General features: G+C 35.1%; 1 protein-coding gene across 1 annotated transcript in view; it reads right to left on the minus strand.

Annotated features, from left to right (window-relative positions):
- The window catches only part of nptnb (neuroplastin b), a 168,406-nt gene that overhangs the window by 60,281 nt on the left and 87,281 nt on the right, over positions 1 to 20,844 (minus strand). The window contains 1 exon segment of the mRNA XM_056479002.1: positions 3,396 to 3,743. Within this exon segment, the coding sequence (XP_056334977.1) occupies positions 3,396 to 3,743 (348 nt within the window).

Raw genomic sequence — 20,844 nt, forward strand, 5'->3', positions numbered from 1 at the left:
CTGAGCTAATTAAATAAAAAACGATGTTAAGGTGCAAATATTTCGATTTTAAAACTGCGAATGACTGAAAACCTTGGCAAGTTGATTAAAAAATAATAAATGATAACAATAAAACAATAAAGGTTGGCCTACCAGGTTTTCAAAAGTTGTTTTAGAGACAATTAAAAAACTGATTAAATAAATGATCTCGTGGGTAACACAATCGCCTCACAGCAAGAAGGTCACTGGTTCAAATCCCGGCTGGGCCAGTTGGCATTTCTGTGTGGAGTTTGCATGTTCTCCCTATGTTGGCGTGGGTTTCCTCTGGGTGCTCCGGTTTCCCTCACAGTCCAAACACATGCACTATAGGGGAACTGATTAACTAAATTGGCTGTAGTGGATGATTGTGAATGCAAGAGTCAATGGGTGTTTCCCAGTGTTGGGTTATGGCTGGAAGGCATCCGCTGTGTAAAACATATGCTGGAATAGTTGGCAGTTCATTCCACTGTGGCGACCCCTGATAAATAAAGGGGCTAAGCCGAAGTAAATTTAATCAATGAATGAATATTTCTCTGAGCCAATAATATAAAAAAGGATGTCAAGGAGCAGAAATTTTGATTTTAAAAACACAAATGACTGAAAAACTTGATAAGTTCAATCAAAATGAATAAAAAATTAAATAAAACAATAAAGGTAGGCCTACCAGGTCAGGGACAATTAAAAAAAGATTAAATAAATAAATAAATAAACAATTAACTAGACTACATCAGAGATGATCTTACTCTGAACTTAAATTATGACTAGTTTTCTCATTTATCTGATCCTTTTAACAGTATTTATGACTCTTTTTGTTTAGAAGTGATCAATATACTCACACGGTTAAATCATTAAGATTTATCTAAATCTACTTGATGTCATTATAACTAATGCACTGCACTAATAGACTCTCAGCAGTGGGTGTTTTCTGTAATGATGTTAGTGGTCATTGTCCGGTGTGTGAGAAACTGCAGGATTTTAAAGGGTAAACCATGTATTATTTTCAAACGACAATTTAAGTATGAGCTAGCCTTTATGCAAGATATTTGAGATTTATACAGCGTCTCACAGATACCTGATGTTGATTTAGCCTGAGAGTATTTTAAAAGTACACACGCACCTTTTAAAGGTTTTATAAATACAGATAATCCTTAGTTTAGAGAGTCGATATTTACTAATAAAATAGATGCTGTGTGTGCTAAAGCATTTGGAAGAAGAAATCCTGTATCTCAATGGGACTATCCTTGTAAAATAAAGCATAAATGCTTCACTTCTCTCAGGGATTTTTCCAAACTCAATTGAAACTGCAGTTGTTAAACCCCTCTTGAAAAAGAGCAACCTGGATAACATTTTGAGCAACTATCGAGCAACTACAGGCCAATCTCAAATCTCCTTTTCATTGGCAAAATCATTGAAAAAGTTGTTTTTAACCAGGTTAACAAGTTCTTAAGCTTCAAGGGGTTAGGAAGAGGTTACTATGTCAATATAGATGACCATAGATCGAGGTGGACACCCATGACATGTGAAGTCCCACAAGGCTCGATTCTGGCACCTCTCCTGTTCAATCTTTATATGCTCCCTCTGAGCCAAATAATGAGAAAGAACCAAATCTCCTACCACAGCTATGCTGATGACACTCAGATCTACCTAGCCTTACTGCCTAATGACTACAGCCCCATTAGTCGCGTTTCCACTATTGCGCCTAAAGCGAGCGAGCCAGGGCGAGCCAAGGCCAGTCGCGTTTCCACTTTAACTTCCGGGGCGTAATCGGGCCAAAGCGGGGCTTCCTTGGGGCCAGCGTCCGGCCTTTTTCGGCCCGCCGAATACCTTGGGCCAAGGAGGGCCAACTGGGGCTTCGGGGCGGGGTTACGTACAAAGGCGGAGTTTTCCTGTCAGGTAAATAGGAGACAAGATGAAATATTACCATGTTCATCCACTGTTGCCGTTGCAGTTGTCGTTGTATACGTCGTTCTCGTCGCTCGGCTGCTCTTTTGCGCCTTGCAGCCAAAATCTGTGTTCGAAGTAAATGCCGCCGAACTCGAATGTCCTTATCCAGGGATCGCTGTCTGGCCTTACACCAACAGACCACAAACAGTAAAAAAGCAATCGCTTCGGTGTTCTCCATCTTCCAGCTCTCGTAGTGATGCCAGGTTGTGTTTGTGGTTATAATTTGAGTTTTTTGTTCCCGCTGAAGTGGGCGGGTTGTGTGACGGGTTGTGTGACGTTTGATTCGGGGGACGTTCTGGGGGCGGTGTTTGCGTGACGCGCTGCGAGCAACTAGCCCGACAGTGGAAACGCGACATGATTTCGGCCTCATTTCTCAACCTCCCGGGCTATTGGCCCAGCCTGGCCCGATTAAAGCCCTGGCTCGCACTGGCCCGATAGTGGAAATGCGGCTATTGACACCCTCTGCCAATGCATTGATGAAATGAACAATTGGATGTGCCAAAACTTTCTTCAGTTAAACAAAGAGTAAACTGAAGTGATTGCGTTTGGGAACAGAGATGAGGTTCTCAAGATGAATGCGTACCTTGGCTCTAAGGGTCAAACAACAAAATAAAAGGTCAAGAATCTTTCTGGAGTCAAAGATTCTGGAGTCAGTTCTGAGTTTCAATAGTCATATCAAAGCAGTCAGTAAATCAGCATACTATCATCTCAAAAACATTGCAAGAATTAGATGCTTTGTTTCCAGTGAGGACTTACAGAAACTTGTTCATGCTTTTATCAGCAGCAGAGTGGATTACTGTAATGTCCTCCCCATGGGCCTTCCCAAAAAGACAGTCAGACAGTTGCAGCTCATCCAGAACGCTGCATCATCAGAGCACATCACACCTATCCTCAGGTCTTTACACTGGCTCCCAGTTACATTCAGAATAGATTTTAAAGTATTATTAGAACCTCAAAACAGATCACTTAAATGATTTGGATCATATAAACTAGAAAATCCCCCCGCTGCTGGAGTCAGAAATGATCAGATGTGCTCCGACTTTAGGCACATTCACATCAAGACTGAAACACATCTGTTTAGCTGTGCCTTTACTGAATGAGAGCTGTGCTATGTCTAGCAGATCGCACTATTATGTCTCTTTATTTTTCATTCTTTTATAACCTGTTTAACACATTTTAATCTGATATATATATATATATATATATATTTGTTTGTGTGAAATTGAGTAAATGTATTTATTTATTAATTTATTTTTATTATTATATCATGTATTTTCTATTTAGGCCACTTGAATTTTTTTACCACCAAAAACTGAGAAGCGCCTGCCCCAAAGGCTGCTACGGGGATGTTACAAGCTCTCTACATCTATTAGTGTACACCCACGGGCGCACCCGGCTCAAGATAAATCATGCTTAATATTACAGAAACTCACTCTGCAGCACGGTTATGGTGGCCTGCGTGCGGATCCAGGTGATGGCCGGGTTCTGCCGCATGTCGTTCCGGCGCGGGTCATTGCTGGCGCGGCATTCGTAGATCCCGGCGTCCTCCAGCGTAAGGCGAGAGATGGCCAGAACGCTCACCACATTGGCTCCGGACGCCGTGTTGATGGACACCCGCCGCTTCCGGGCCCCATCCCACAGCTGTTTGAAGGAATCTGCACGGTTTATATCGGCGTACCACCACTGGATCTCCGGCACTGGGTTCCCCACCACGTCACAGTACAGCTCGAAGGCGTCTCCGGTGAGCTTGACCTCTGACATCGGAGACTTCACAAACCCAGCTGGAGAAGGAGGAGGAGATGAAGATAAATTTCAGTAAACAAATAATAACAGTAATAAAAATAATAATAACAATAATAAAACACATTGTGCATCTATGAATCGTGCTTCACACAGGTGAGTGGGTTTAACAAACCACCTGTAGAAACACACATTAAATTCATTCCTTTTTCTTCAACTTAGTCTCTGATTTATCAGAGGTCGCCACAGCGGAATGAACCGCCAACTTATCCAGCATTTGTTTTACACAGAGAATGCCACAACCCAGTACTGGGAAACACCCATACACACTCATTCTCACACACACACTTATACACTACGGCCAATTTAGTTAATCAATTCCCCTAACGCGCATGTGTTTGGACTGTGGGGGAAACCGGAGCACATGGAGAACATGCAAACTCCACACAGAAACGCCAGCTGATCCAGCCAGGACTCGAACTAGCAACCTTCTTGCTGTGTGGTCACAGTGCTAACCACTGCGCCACTTTACACTTTAAATGCTTTTTTAACATTGACTTTTTTCTATACTAAGCAGCTTAAACCGATGCTTGAAGCGTATTCTAGTATCTCAGATAAACAGAAAGACAAGAAGAGGAAAACATCTGCACATCAATGAATACATAAAGAGCGCCTGCATTCCTCTTGACAATAGCAGGATAATTCAGCGCGAGTCTCCCTTCAGCCACTCGCACATGCCATTATTCACTCCCTCTTTCTTCAGGAGAATAAACATCACATGGATCAATGCTTATGTAGAATAAACACTTTTACATGAGCATCATTTTTCATACACGTTTTAGATGATGTGTGGCAGCACTGCAAAATAATAATACTATTTTTTTACCAGCCTGTTTGTGTTTATCAATGTTGTTAAAGACATTAACTTCAAATGGAGAAAAAAAACCCATAATAAATATTATATACTTAATTTTACTCTCTAGCAATCCAGTGATGCATGTGTATATCTGTAAATAATGGTAGTTTTTTATATTGTGTTATCTATCTATCTATCTATCCGTCCATCCGTCCGTCCGTCCGTCCGTCCGTCCGTCCGCCCATCCATCCGTCCATCCATCCATCCATCCATCTATCTATCTATCTATCTATCTGCCTGCCTGCCTGCCTGCCTGCCTGTCTATCTGTCAATCTATCTATCTATCTATCTGTCTATCTATCTGTCAATCTATCTGTCAATCTATCTGTCAATCTATCTATCTATCTATCTATCTGTCTGTCTGTCTGTCTGTCTGTCTGTCTGTCTGTCTGTCTGTCTGTCTGTCTGCCTGCCTGCCTGCCTGCCTGCCTGCCTGCCTATCTATCTATCTATCTATCTATCTATCTATCTATCTATCTATCTATCTATCTATCTATCTATCTATCTATCTATCTATCTATCTATCTATCTATCTATCTATCTACCTACCTACCTACCTACCTACCTACCTACCTACCTACCTACCTACCTACCTACCTACCTACCTACCTACCTACCTACCTATCTATCTATCTATCTATCTATCTATCTATCTATCTATCTATCTATCTATCTATCTATCTATCTATCTATCTATCTATCTATCTATTTATCCATCCATCCATACATCCATCCATACATCCACCTAATTTATGATATATTTATCTTTCTGGCAGAAATACATCATATATATATAATACATATACATATAAATATAATACAATTTAATAACATAATAATAATAATAATAAAACATATATAACAATAATACTAATAATAATAACTCGTAGCAAAATGACAACAATAATTCCAATAATAAAAATAAAAACAAATTATAATAATAAAAATGTTTATAGCAAAACAACAATAACTTTATTAATAATACAAATAAAAACACTTAGATAATGGTAATTTTGAATGTGTCAATTATGTTTATGTTTTTATTATGTTAAACTTATAATTTTTTAATCAATAAAAGAATGCCAAATTATTAAAATGGCTGCTTATAGAAATATATCCTCAATTTGTATTTAATTTTATTTTACAATTCAGCTTTTACACAAACCTTAAAAAAGAAGAAGCCTTTTTTTTCAAGGAGGTAGACATTAAACTTTAGATTCTCATTAATGTTACAGTCACCAGTGCTCTGCGGATTGCTGGAGAACTACAAATCGGCCACAGTTACGAACTACAAACACTGTCATGCACCTCACACACACCTGTTCCTGTTTGACATTGAACACACACACAGCCGAAAGATCATTATGAAATGATTACATCGACTACAAATACACCACACGTGCACACATACAGTGCTGAGTCTTGTTTATCTGTTTAGTGAACTTTATGACGCCTTTCTCTTGCCTTGCTTGACCCTTGCTTAGTCTGTTTGTTTACGTTGCTTGCCGCCGTTCTTCGACCACGACTCTGGATTCACTGTATGCATCTGTTTGACCCTGTTGACCATCGCCTGCCTGACCATTCTTGTAATAAACCTGCATTTGAATCCTCAACTCTGTTGTCAGCAGAACAGTTAATCTAGTAAATGCATATTTAAAGATGTTTAGATATGATCTTAACCCAAATAAACAAGACAAAAACACAGACTAGTAAAAAACATTCGTTAATTAACATAATGGAAATTTTATGATGGAAATTTACTTGTGCATTTTATCAAAGTGACTACGAAACAATATTCTGTATAAGAATTTATATATAGAGAGAGAAATAAGCCTGTAAAAGAATTGAAAATGTGCTGGGAGTTATTACAAGGTTTTAGTAGCGTAATATACAACACCAACAGACAATATAGCACTGCAGACTATTACAAATGTCAATAAAACGTCACTTTGTCATACTTTTCAAGGTTAAACGTTTTTGGAGGAAAGATCAACCCTTCATACTGCAATTCAAAAGCAGAAAGAAATAATAATAATAATAATAATAATAATAATAAACATGAATCACAAAATACAGAAAATTGATGATCTACAGTTTATAGTGCAGTAATTTGTTAGCCTCAAAATTCTCAGTGCTGTAAGTAAAGGTATTCTGCACAGATCCAGATGGTAAACCCTCCCACATCATCTCTATTTATCCAGGAAAACAGTGCGATATGAAGAGCTGATGCCCTTCCAGATGAAGTTATTATGGTAACGCATTCTAGCGAGTCTGTAAGTGAAACGATGGTGGAGTTTTCAGCCAGAAAGGTGAATTTTCACGGATGCGCAGAGGAGAAATATGTTTGCCGTGCTGATTATTGTCGACCCCTGACGCTTCCACACGCTTTCTGTATCTCCTCCATCCCTTTCTGCTTTTGTCTGATCAATGCATGAGATGTCAGAGCTGAGTAATGCACAGGTGGCCTTCTCCATAAACATGTACACACACACACAGTCTGGAGGAGACAGACTTGCATCCCATCATCCTCTGCTCCACACGACAAAACCCACACTCAATATCACGACAAGAAATCGGGCTGCACAATGCATTGTTTTAGCATTCGCAATGGACACAAGAGTGTTATGATGTGTTTAACTAAGGGTAGTCTTTAGCTTTATGCTGATGATACCGCCATTTATGTGTCAGATTCTGCTATCTTACAAATTCAGTTGTGCCTTCAGTATGATTTTAATGTCTTACAAAATTGGCTTTTAGATAATAAATTAGTGCTTAATAAAACTAGGTCTTACATTAGGATTTTTAGTTCCAGACAAAAGCTATTCCTATTCTATATTATGTAATGACGGTACTTCTTTGGATGATTCTGAACTATCCTTTAAAGGGCACATAGTTTACCTCTTTTTTCTGATTTAATATTAATATTCTGGTTCTTCTGAGTGTGCCAGTTCAGCTTCAGTTTAAAACACAATTCAGATTTTTTTATTATAATGTGTTAAAGTGTCATGTTGGGGGCGTGTCCACAGCTCACTGATTTAGGGGTGTGTTGCTTCACATGTAGATTAGTTTCGGCTTCCCGCCCAACGTAACAAGGGGGCGGGGCCATGACCCGCTTTGTGTTTGCAACACAGACAGGCAGATTGAAAGGAGGAGGAGAGGAGCAGCATTCAGTCGTACATGTACGACTCGGACACAGACCAAGCAGAGAGTACAAAATAATTAGTGTCTTTGTACAGTTTTACAGCCAACTGTGTGCTAGTTTCAAGTGCCGAGCTTGTACACAGAAACTAATAACCACGCACACTGAATTAACTTTGACTGAGGCACCGGATGCTCCGCTCGAAGCCTCGACACGACACACCAGACACTCTCTGTGGCGCACCAGAAACATGAAGTGTCCCGAATCGTCGCGCCACGCATTTTTGAATTCTAAACACAGGTTTCTGCAGCGGTCCGCGGTGCCCAGCCGTCGACTTGAGTGTACCCTGATAGAAACCGATGTTTAGAATTATAAAACGCATGCTAGTTAAGATCACAGGGAGCTTCTGGGATAGCGAGAAATGCAAACGGCTGAAGTATAAGGTAGACTCAATGAGAAGTACACATGTTTGCAAACCTACCTAAAGATACAACCAATAATTCCGATTAGAGCGATAATGTGGAGAATATTGATCTTGTGTTGAGCCCAATGAGCCTTGCATCTAAAAATAGAGCTAGCGTGTTCCTTTAGCGATATCGCTTCAACTCACACTGAAAATGGCGGACGTGAATCAACAAACTGAGGATATGATGACGCGCCTGTCAATCAATATTGGTGGGCGGGGGACCGCTCTCCTGCGTCAGGTAGCAGTCGATTTGAAAACCGCTCCAATTGGTCCATCGTTTTTTATGTTGTTAAATTAAAAAAAAAAAGCACTGGGTGTGTTTATATCAGCCCAATATGACGCTCTATACACCATACATGCACATATGTCTGTCCAAACAGCTTGAAAAGTTGATTTTTTTACCATAGGTGCCCTTTAAATCACATGTTAATCATATTGTTAGTAAAGTGAACCTTGGAATTAGTACCCTACATCGGTATAGAAATAGTTTTTCTATAGTTGTGATTTTCGTCTACCAGACTGCATCGAAATTAGATTTTGCTCCTCTTAATACAGCATATAATAGACTTTGTAGATTTGTTCTGGGTTGTTCTTTTTATACACATCAATGTATAATGTATGATCTACAGCAGTGGCCACACAATACAACATATTCACTGGCTTCAATTTATATTTAAATGTATTCATTTTAAGTATACTTAGTTTTTAATAACAATATTTTGTATTTTTCCTTTAAATTGTCAAGACATTCTGTTCAGACGTATGTTTTTGTTAATCGCTTTAAAAATCTATTGGTAAAAGAGCTTTTGGTCCCTATTGTACACTCAGCACAATAAGGCGCAACACGTGTTTCCATGATGTGTTGCTATTTTTATACCAACGCAACAGCAATTTTCCTATTTTCCGCCACGTTGTTTAAATAGCAAATCCATTTGCGCTACTTTGTGGACTCATGAGTTTTCCGGTCTAGAAAAGAGGTGTGTTAAGGCGCACTGTTAGTGTGTTGCTATTGTGAGGAACTGAAATAGACTGTTCAATAGACCAGCTGAAAGCAGGTTTAAAGTCCAGCGCAGAGCACGTTAGTTGTGCGCCTCGCTTACACATTGCTTAAAACACGCAGGATGTACAGCACTACGCATATATATTTACAAATGAAAAAGAATTAAAGGATTAAAATACTTTTAAAAATACTACTTTCTACATAAATATAAACCACTGCCTCCATGTCTTCATCTCGAGGGGCTTTTTTTAGTTTAGGCTATTCATGACAATTTGCTTTTGTATAATGTTATTATTATCATCAGTATTATTCATTATATGCATATTTATATTTGTTTTATTAAAAACAAGCTTAGATTTGTCCATCTGTCAGGTTTTAGACCATATGGAGCACAGCATGTGTATTTGGATATAACTGTTTTGACCACACTTCCTTATTATTGTTCATTTATTCGTTTGCTGGAAATTAGTACTAAATTTAGAAATAGGTTTGACACAAATCTTTGCGCTTAACCAACAAAATTAATTATGTATAGGCTAATGGATGTCTGTGCGTACAACACATTTCCTTATCTACGAAAGAGAGAAAGTGAAAGTAAAGAATGAGGAGGCTCATCTCTCATTCTTGCGCTGCAGGTGCTCTGGTTAGTGAAGTGTTCAGTTTTTACACTTACAAAGTTCGCCATGTAAATAGCAAATGCGCCATGGCGCGACGCAACTGACTCTTAAAGGAAATGGGAGATGAGACTCTGATTGGTTTATTCTCAAAACACACCTATAACTCATTAAGAGAATAAGCTCAACCCTGTTAGACAATGCACCGTGGCGTAGAGCGTATTTTTCCTTCCTTAAAATAGCAAAAGTGGATTCAGACATGACCTTAATGCTTTTGCGCCCTGAACTTCAGACTTTGCACCTAGATTGCTAAAATAGAGCCCTAAATGTTTAAGGGCCAATAGATTGGAATAATTTACCTGATAACATTCGTTCCATTGTTATCATTTAAGGTGTTTAAGCAAACTCTTCTATCATATTTTACTTTGGACTGTACTTGTTTTTCCTAGGGATGTTATTATTTATGTGGTGATTTGATTCACTGATCTATATATATATATATATATATATATATATATATATATATATATATATATATATATATATATATATATATATATATATATATATATATATATATATATATATATATATATATATATATATATTAGAATTATTAGCCCCCCTGTTTATTTTTTCCCCCAATTTCTGTTTAACAGAGAGCAGATTTTCTCAACACAGTTCTAATCATAATAGTGTTAATAACTCATCTCTAATAACTGATTTATTTTCTCTTTGTCATGATGACAGTAAATAATATTAGACTAGATATTCTTCAAGACACTTCTATACAGCTTAAAGTGACATTTAAAGGCTTAACTAGGTTAATTAGGTTAACTAGGCAGGTTAGGGTAATTAGGCAAGTTATTGTATACCAAACCAAAACAAATATAGCTCAAAGGGACTAATAATATTGTCTTTAAAATCGTTCATAAAAAATTAAAAACTGCTTTTATTCTAGCTGAAATAAAACAAATAAGACTTTCTCCAGAAGAAATAATATTATCAGACATACTGTGAAAATTTCCTTGCTCTGTTAATCATCATTTGGGAAATATTTAAAAAATAAAAATAAATTCACAGGGGGGCTAATAATTCTGACTTCAACTGTGTATTGTTCTATGTATATGTATGTATCCTATTTCTCCTTTTGTTTATGTTTGTTTGTTTGTTTTTATGTGTGTGTTTTGAATGTTGTGTAATTTATGTTTTGTTTTTGTCTTTTGGTGTTATTATTATGTGATCAGTTGTGGGACCCCCTTTAAAATGAGATAGTACAACTCAAGGGGTTTATCCTAATGAATAAAAATCAAATGTTATCAGTGTCACACTATTGCTTTTCTTCTTCTGAAAGTCTTGATAACACCATCGTGGAGTTTTTCTGTCATTATTTCAGCAAATAGGATTGTAAATAAAAGATTTGTAGTACTCTCCCTTTCACTGTGCTCAGAGTTTACCTACTATGATGACTTCTGCTACTGAGAAACACAAATGTCTGTATTATAATTGATCATTGGCATGTTTTTGAGGCTCGTGACTGTATATAACAGAGGCCAGCTAGTGAAGTGCTGTGCAGGTAGAACTCACTCCTCTGACCTCACGGAGCGTGTTGGGTGGTGTAGGACCGGCAGGGTTACATTGGTGCCATGAAGCGGATGGGAGTGAGGTTTAGAGGGGTGAGTGTTCTCGTTACAGCTTTTAATTTGTTTGTTAGATATTAATACAGACGCACTGCCATACAGAATCATCCCAATCAATCTAAAAATGATCAATTGTTTCCCAATAGAGAGATAACGCAAGTCATCTGGTGAAATTGTACTCGTATCACAATAAATATCACAGCAAGTAATGCACAGGTGGTGTTCTCCATGAACATGTAAAGTCACATACACACAGTCTGGAGGAGACAGATTCGCATCCCATCATCCTCTGCTCCACACAACAAAACTACACTCAATATCACGACTACAAGAGCTGCACACTATTGCATGAACAAATATCAGACAAATCAGACAAATATTGAAATATGTGTCACTTTTTACAGCAAAGTTTCATTAGTTCATGTATTTATTAACATTAACTAATTATAAACAATACTTGTACGGCATTTATTAACCATAGTTCAACATTGCATTACAATATTAACATCCAAATTCATGCTATCCAAATAACATTTACAGCTACACATTTTTACATCATATATATATATATATATATATATATATATATATATATATATATATTCTCTCCATTAAACAGAAATTAGGGAAAAAATAAACAGGGGGGCTAATAATTCTGACTTCATCTGTACACTGTAAAAGACTTGTAATTTTCATTAAAAAATGTGAATATTTTCTTTAAAACATTTATATTCTGGATTGATTATAAAATATTTAGAAGATTTTGCTAATAAAATTAAGAGATAAATTTCACTTATTTTTTTAGGCAAACCAGTGCAAAGGGGTATATGCTGAAGCATGCTAATAGGACTTTGAATTTGCCAGTAACCTAAGTTAATCGTTTCCGGTGAATTGTATGCCAATGCAAAATCTGCGCATTTAAGGTCAGTTTTCTTTAAAAATCAGCGATCTCCACTGGCTGAGTGATATCTGATATAAAGTGGGTCTCAGATTGTACAAGAAGCACTGCATTAAATAACATTTCCCCTGCCATGTCTTTATAATATGAGCATTTATTTTACCCCAGTATATTCAATGGAGCTTCTGCGCTAGCCTGCCGAATCTGACAGGCGTGCGAGCAAATGGCTTTTTGTCTTGTTTTATGCTTGAGCAACTAAATGAATGCCAAAGTCTGTTTAACTGATTGTATTTGAATTACATTACAATATCGACACTGTAAAAGGAACCGTATAAAATAGGTCATCGGAAGTTTATCAGTATGGGAAAAAATCTAGTGCTGAACTTAATTTATACAAGTATGCAATACACAAATTCTGTCAGATTTTGTCTAGAACGTGACCATTCCTACAAAAGAAAGTTGACAGAACATTTTTGTCCATGACATTTTTTTTCAGAGCTTAACATTGCTGTAAATTTTAAATAGATTTATTTAACAACTTGTACATATCATTTTGCTATCAGTGGAACATGTAATAAAATGATCTTTGGCAAAATGCATTGTGTATGTACAGTATAATAAATTATAATTGATATATTTTACATTTTATGAATGAGTAATTTTCATAAATTAATATGAGTAAATGGTGGTTGATTTGTTTAAATTACAAAAGCACATTCCACTAATAATATTGAATTCTTCATCTATCAGTCAAAAAATCCTAGCATTTTTCATATCATTCATTCAAGTGTTTTTTGATAAAAAAAAATCTTGAAAATTACTTAAAAATAATAAATAATACTACTATTTGTTACTACTATTTTTTTAAAGTAAATAGCACATAAGATTTTTTACAGTATATATATATATATATATATATATATATATATATATATATATATATATATATATATATATATATATACAAATCTATTGATCTAAATGTATTAATGAATTTGTTATCTCATATTAACTAATGTTAATAAAGCATTAAGTCATTTATTGAGCTGTGAACTGAAGGTAAACTGATCTGACTGGGTTTTTTTGGTCCTTTAATAATGCATTAATGAATGTTGCATTACCTTATATATGCAGTATAATAATAAATGTATAAATCTATTCATTTAAATGTATTAATACATGTGTTATAGCTCATATTAACTAATGTTCAACAATATCCTTACAGTATAAAGTCATTTATTGAGCTGTGAACTGATCTGACTTGTTTTTTTTTTTTGTCCTTTAATAATGCATTAAGGAATGTTGCATTATGATATATGCCGTATAATAATAAATGTATAAATCTATTCATTTAAATGTATTAATACATGTGTTATAGCTCATATTAACTAATGTTAAACAATATCCTTAATGTGTTTAAAGTCATTTATTGAGCTGTAAAGTGAAGGTAAACTGATCTGATTGGGGTGGTTTTTTTTTGGTCCTTTAATAATGCATTAATGAATGTTGCATTAATTTATAATAATAATAATAATAATAATAATAATAATACATTTATAAATATATTCATCTAAATGTATTTTTCAATGTATTTTAGCTCATATTGACTAATGTTCAACAATATCCTTACAGTATAAAGTCATTTATTGAGCTGTGAACTGATCTGACTTGTTTTTTTTTGTCCTTTAATAATGCATTAATGAATGTTGCATTACTTTATAATAATAATAATAATAATAATAATAAATGTATAAATCTATTCATCTAAATGTATTAATAAATGTGGCATTACTTTATAATAATAATAATAATAATAATAATAATAATAATAATAATAATAAGAATAATAATAATAATGATAATAATAAATGTATAAATCTATTCATCTAAATGTATTAATACATGTGTTATAGCTCATATTAACTATTGTTAAACAATATCCTTAATGTGTTATGTATAAAGTCATTTATTGAGCTGTAAAGTGAAGGTAAACTGATCTGATTGGGGTGTTTTTTTTTCCGTTCTTTAATAATGCATTAATGAATGTTGCATTACTTTATAATAATAATAATAATAATAATAATAATAATAATAATAATAATAATAATAATAATAATAAATGTATAAATCTATTCATCTAAATGTATTAATACATGTGTTATAGCTCATATTAACTAATGTTCAACAATATCCTTACAGTATAAAGTCATTTATTGAGCTGTGAACTGATCTGACTTGTTTTTTTTTTTGTCCTTTAATAATGCATTAAGGAATGTTGCATTATGATATATGCCGTATAATAATAAATGTATAAATCTATTCATTTAAATGTATTAATACATGTGTTATAGCTCATATTAACTAATGTTAAACAATATCCTTAATGTGTTTAAAGTCATTTATTGAGCTGTAAAGTGAAGGTAAACTGATCTGATTGGGGTGGTTTTTTTTTGGTCCTTTAATAATGCATTAATGAATGTTGCATTAATTTATAATAATAATAATAATAATAATAATAATAATACATTTATAAATATATTCATCTAAATGTATTTTTCAATGTATTTTAGCTCATATTGACTAATGTTCAACAATATCCTTACAGTATAAAGTCATTTATTGAGCTGTGAACTGATCTGACTTGTTTTTTTTTGTCCTTTAATAATGCATTAATGAATGTTGCATTACTTTATAATAATAATAATAATAATAATAAATGTATAAATCTATTCATCTAAATGTATTAATAAATGTGGCATTACTTTATAATAATAATAATAATAATAATAATAATAATAATAATAATAATAAGAATAATAATAATAATGATAATAATAAATGTATAAATCTATTCATCTAAATGTATTAATACATGTGTTATAGCTCATATTAACTATTGTTAAACAATATCCTTAATGTGTTATGTATAAAGTCATTTATTGAGCTGTAAAGTGAAGGTAAACTGATCTGATTGGGGTGTTTTTTTTCCGTTCTTTAATAATGCATTAATGAATGTTGCATTACTTTATAATAATAATAATAATAATAATAATAATAATAATAATAATAATAATAATAATAATAATAATAATAAATGTATAAATCTATTCATCTAAATGTATTAATACATGTGTTATAGCTCATATTAACTAATGTTCAACAATATCCTTACAGTATAAAGTCATTTATTGAGCTGTGAACTGATCTGACTTGTTTTTTTGTCCTTTAATAATGCATTAATGAATGTTGCATTATGATATATGCAGTATAATAATAAATGTATAAATCTATTCATTTAAATGTATTAATACATGTGTTATAGCTCATATTAACTAATGTTCAACAATATCCTTAATGTGTATAAAGTCATTTATTGAGCTGTAAACTGATCTGCCTGGGTTTTTCATGTCAGAAACTGATCAGCCGTCAGCAGAAGACAGAAAGCAGCATTAGCATCTGGAGGATCAGCTATAGATCTCTTCCTCTGGGAGTTAATATGAGAAATGATGGCGCTGCTCAGTCTCGAACGTGCGGCTCAGTTTCAGCTCATTTCATGATGAATGCTACGCTAACGCTAGGCTTCAGTCCAAGAACTGGCGCAGACTCAAGATGAGCTTCAATCATCGCAAGTCTGATCTGAGATTTACAGAGCCGGCTGTACTTCTGCGCTAATATCAATCCAGCAGCTCACAGGCTATTACAGACGCATGGGGGATTTATATACTCCACTGTTGGCTTGGTGTTGTTTTTCTTTCATCAGAAATTAATGCTTTGGTTCAGCAAGATGCATTAAATAGAGCGAAACTGACATTAAAGATATTAGTAACACACTGAAAAATGGTTCATTGGACTTACTAAATGTATTTTAAGGGTGTTTGCAAACAATGTCATTTATTCATTTTCTTTTCAGCTTAGTCCCTCTATTCATCAGAGGTCGCCACAGCGAAATGAACCGCCAACCAGCATATGTTTTACGCAGCAGATGCCCTTCCAGCTGCAACCCATCACTGGGAAACACCCACACACACTCATACACTACGGCCAATTTAGCTCACCCAATTCACCTATACCACATGTGTTTGGACTGTGAGGGAAACCAGGACACCCGGAGGAAACCCACACCAACACTGGAAGAACATGCAAACTCCACAAATAAATGACAACTGACCCAGCCGAGGCTTGAACTAGCAACCTTCTTGCTGTGAGGCAACCGTGCTACCCACTGCACCACCGTGCCGCAAGATTTTAACATATAAAAACTACATTTTCAGTTTTCTTTTGTAATAAATCTGCAAAAATGTCAATAATCCTGTGTTTTTTCTATTAATATTGGGTGCTGTGTGTGCATTAATGAGGAACAAAAAAACTTGGCTGCAATATAACAGAGTGAAAAATTTAAGGGGGTCAGAATACTTTCCGTATATATATATATATATATATATATATATATATATATATATATATATATATATATATATATATATATATATATATATAGTGCATCTAACAGCTCTTTATCTCCATCTAAAAGGATTTCTGGAAACAATCGAACACTTTACACTCATAAATGAGGTTTTGTCAGGTCACTGAAGGAGACTGGGGTGGTTTTGTCATATAATCTGAGGATGACAAATGAAGCGGCGCTCAGAGGACGCCTAAGCTGACGTTTAATCATCTTTCTTCAACACAAATAAACGATGGATTAAGCTCAGCATGTTCGATAGTCTCAAATGCACAGTCAAACCCTTTGGAATAATTAACATCTTAAAATGTTTCGGGGGAAAAAAAAGTCTCTTTTCTTATTTATTTGAAAGCAAAACGCCATGAACTGTTATTTAACCATTCAAAATAACGTAAATATATTGTAAAAAAAAATCAGTCTCACATGATATTTCAGAAATCATCCTAAAATGATGATTTCATAAGCAACAAAAAAAATTCTGTCTATTATGAACACTGTTTTTGTGACAAAAGTGATGGTTTTTCACAGAAAAAAAGAGGTTTAAAATTGATTTTACAAAAGGAATCCATGTAACATTAGCTTTTTCCATCCAAAGATGCTAATTTAAGTTATGTGCATAACTAGGGCTGCACGATTACACAAAAAAAGATCCCGATCTCGATTTGACCCTACACACGATATTAATTCAGCTTTTCTACGATTCATATTTTCAAGGTCAAGAGAGAAGCAAGGCGGTCGCACAAATCTTCACAGCAACATGGACACCTCCAAATAATGTTAAACGTGTCACATTCTGTATTTATAAGGTATAATTCACTCAGAAATGTCATTTCTGTCTTCATGTATTGATGTATTCGCGGCCGCAAAATCACAAATGAGCTGACCGCGAGCTGTTTGTTTATTACCGAGTGTGCACGCCAATGACGCCTACTTTAGTGAACAGAACCTGCATAGACTGTGAATAACAGGTAATAAAAAAGGTAATGAACAGGTAATAAACAATAACATTCAGTATGTTGCACAGAGCAATGGTTCGAGGGCCGTGCGAGAGGTTTGATTTGCATGTGTGTGTTTTTTTTCTCAGTCATGAGGGGCTAATAATTCTGACTTCAGCTGTAAATGAACTATTTATATATTGTAAGTAATATGAGTGATGATACTAAAATAAAATAAATCACAGGATTAAATTTCAATGCACAATATTTTCGCAGAAAATCAGAATTGTAAACTGTGATAATATAAAACATACTGTATTTTTGTTGAAATAAATGCAGTCCAGGTCAGCACAAGTGAAAATTAATTCTGAAATTATTTTTAAAAAGCAAATTAATAAATAAACACATTAGAAAATTTAAAAACAATCAATCAATCAATTAATCAATCAATCATTCTTTTTCATTCAGCTTAGTCTCTATTTCAGGAGTCGCCACAGCGGAATGAACTGGCAACTACTCTGGCATATGTTTTACGCAACGGATGCCCTTCCAGCCACAACCCAGTACTGGGAAACACCCATAAACTCTCACATCCACAAACACACTCATACACTACGGCCAATTTAGTTCATCAATTGCCCTATAGCAGTGTTTTTCAACCTTTTTTGAGCCAGGGCACGTTTTTTACATTGGAAAAATTTTGCGGCACACCACTAACCAAAAATGTTATAAAATGACACTCTGAACAGTATATTTAATTACAATATAATTTCTCAATTTATCTATACTCAGTCAGTGTGAACCTGAAATCTTTCATACAAAAAAAAGCTTTTACTATATTGCCTTGAGCTCACCGAATCTTGTACAGAGCCCAATTCAGAGTTTGCAGTTGTCCTTTTTAAAAACTTCTTCATGACTGTCACCACGACCTCTCACATGCATCATTAAGTCTCTCGGTGGAACGAGGCAATCAGCTACGTGTTGCCACACGGACGAATATTAAATTACCCTCCCAGTCTTTACCGCACGGACACTGGACAATGACATAATATTTGCAGAAAATGATCAATAAATGTTTTATAAAATTTTTAAAAAGTGACATTGGATAATTTCTCACGGCACACCTGACGATCTCTCACGGCACACTAGTGTGCCGCGGCACAGTGGTTGAAAATCACTGCCCTATAGCACATGTGTTTGGACTGAGGGGGAAACCGGAGCACCCAGAGGAAAACCACGCCAACACCTGGAGAACATGCAAACTCCACACAGAAACACCAACTGACCCAACCTGGACTCGAACCAGTGACCTTTTTGCTGTGAGGCAACAAAGCTAACCACCGAGCCACCGTGCCGCCCTACCAATCAACCACAGGAACAATATTTTCACATAATCATAATTTTAACCTTTAATAATAAATAATACTTCATTTTTAATTACATAAATGCGGCCTATAGGTGGACATAAGAGACTCTAAATTATGTAATTATTCCCCAAAATGTAATTAATTAAATAAATAAATAAATAAATAAATAAATATGAATCAATCCATCAATCAGAGGAAAAAAAAATATTAAATTAAAATATTTTCACATAGAAAAATCATAACTTGAACTCTTCTTTTTAACTGCATTTTGATGAATGGATCTAAGGCGAGCACAAGAGACTCTAAATTCTGTATTACTCCAAACCTTTGACGGCTCATGTGCTTTAAATGTTAATACTTCAATATCACTTTATCCAGAAACATAAAGCAGCCATGTAATTACGCTATATTCATAATACACGCTCCTAGTGCACCGTGCATTCCTCAATGCGTGATTTTCTCCACAATATTCATCTGGATTTGTACGAGTGTTGAGGTGAGACGCAGCTATGAAAAGACACAATTTTCACTTAGTTGAATTCCCAGCCTGAGGCTCCATATCGTGTGAAGCATAATTATATTCTCTCTGAATAAAGACATGAGTGTGTGTGTGTGAGACGAACAGATTGGGCTTTCACACCTTCTTCATCTCCATTGGCTCCACAGAAACAGAAACATCTGGAAGCAGTGAACACCAACACACATTCACTGATGGCAGAGAAATCATGTTTTTTTGGGCCTCATAGAGCACACACACTGATCTGTTCATGTTAGATCTGCACCATACTGGAAAAAATATGCGATATTGTTGAGTATTTCCATTAACGATATTTCTTGCCATAATTGATTTCTCTAGAAAAACGAAATGTAATCAGAAACGAGTAGATGCATCTTAATATAATAATGTTAAAGGGGTGGTCCACTGCGATATCATATTTTAAATTTTAGTTGATGTGTAATGTTGTAGCTGTGTGAATATAAACAACATCTCTGAATGTAAGACGCTCAAAGTTCAATGCAAAGGGAGACATTAGCTTTTACAAGTTAGCTTATAGCAAGGCCTACAGCGAACGAAGTTTGGGGACTACAAAACAATACATCCGGGTTAATGATGTCATAAACCCTTCCAGAGGGCATTACACAAAGAGAGAAGTGCTTACAATTGAATTTGAATTACGTTCCGGAGGATTATAAAAAATATATATAGCTAGCATTTGACAAAGGACAGCTTCTATAATCTCTCCCAGTTCAGTGCTGGATTCGGCTAAGACTCCTCAAAGATGGAGAAGCTCCAACCAGAACAGACGAACATGTGGATTGCGAGCTGCAACTTGTAAGTGTTTTTATTTGTTAAAATTGATACATGTGTAGTGTCCAGCATTAACTGTATGTTGTATCGAGTACGTAAACAAGGATGTAAACAATGGGAAAATGCTGTTTGGCACTGTTAACAAGTCAGCTAAAAATTCATAATTATCAGTCAAACTGCTGTAAACACACACAATCTTCAGCAGCGCTGCAGTGTTGGTCTATGCGGCCGCTTTCCCGGCGTTCTATTATGAACTCGCAAAACATATGTGAACATTACTATTACTTACACATGATTATAACCCGAATACACTCACCAGCCACTTTATTAGGTACACCTGTCTAACTGTTCATTAAGACAAATTTCAGCCAATCACATGGCAGCAATTCAAGCGAG

The sequence above is a fragment of the Danio aesculapii genome, chromosome 18 (genome assembly GCF_903798145.1).
Source record: "Danio aesculapii chromosome 18, fDanAes4.1, whole genome shotgun sequence".
NCBI lineage: Eukaryota > Metazoa > Chordata > Actinopteri > Cypriniformes > Danionidae > Danio > Danio aesculapii.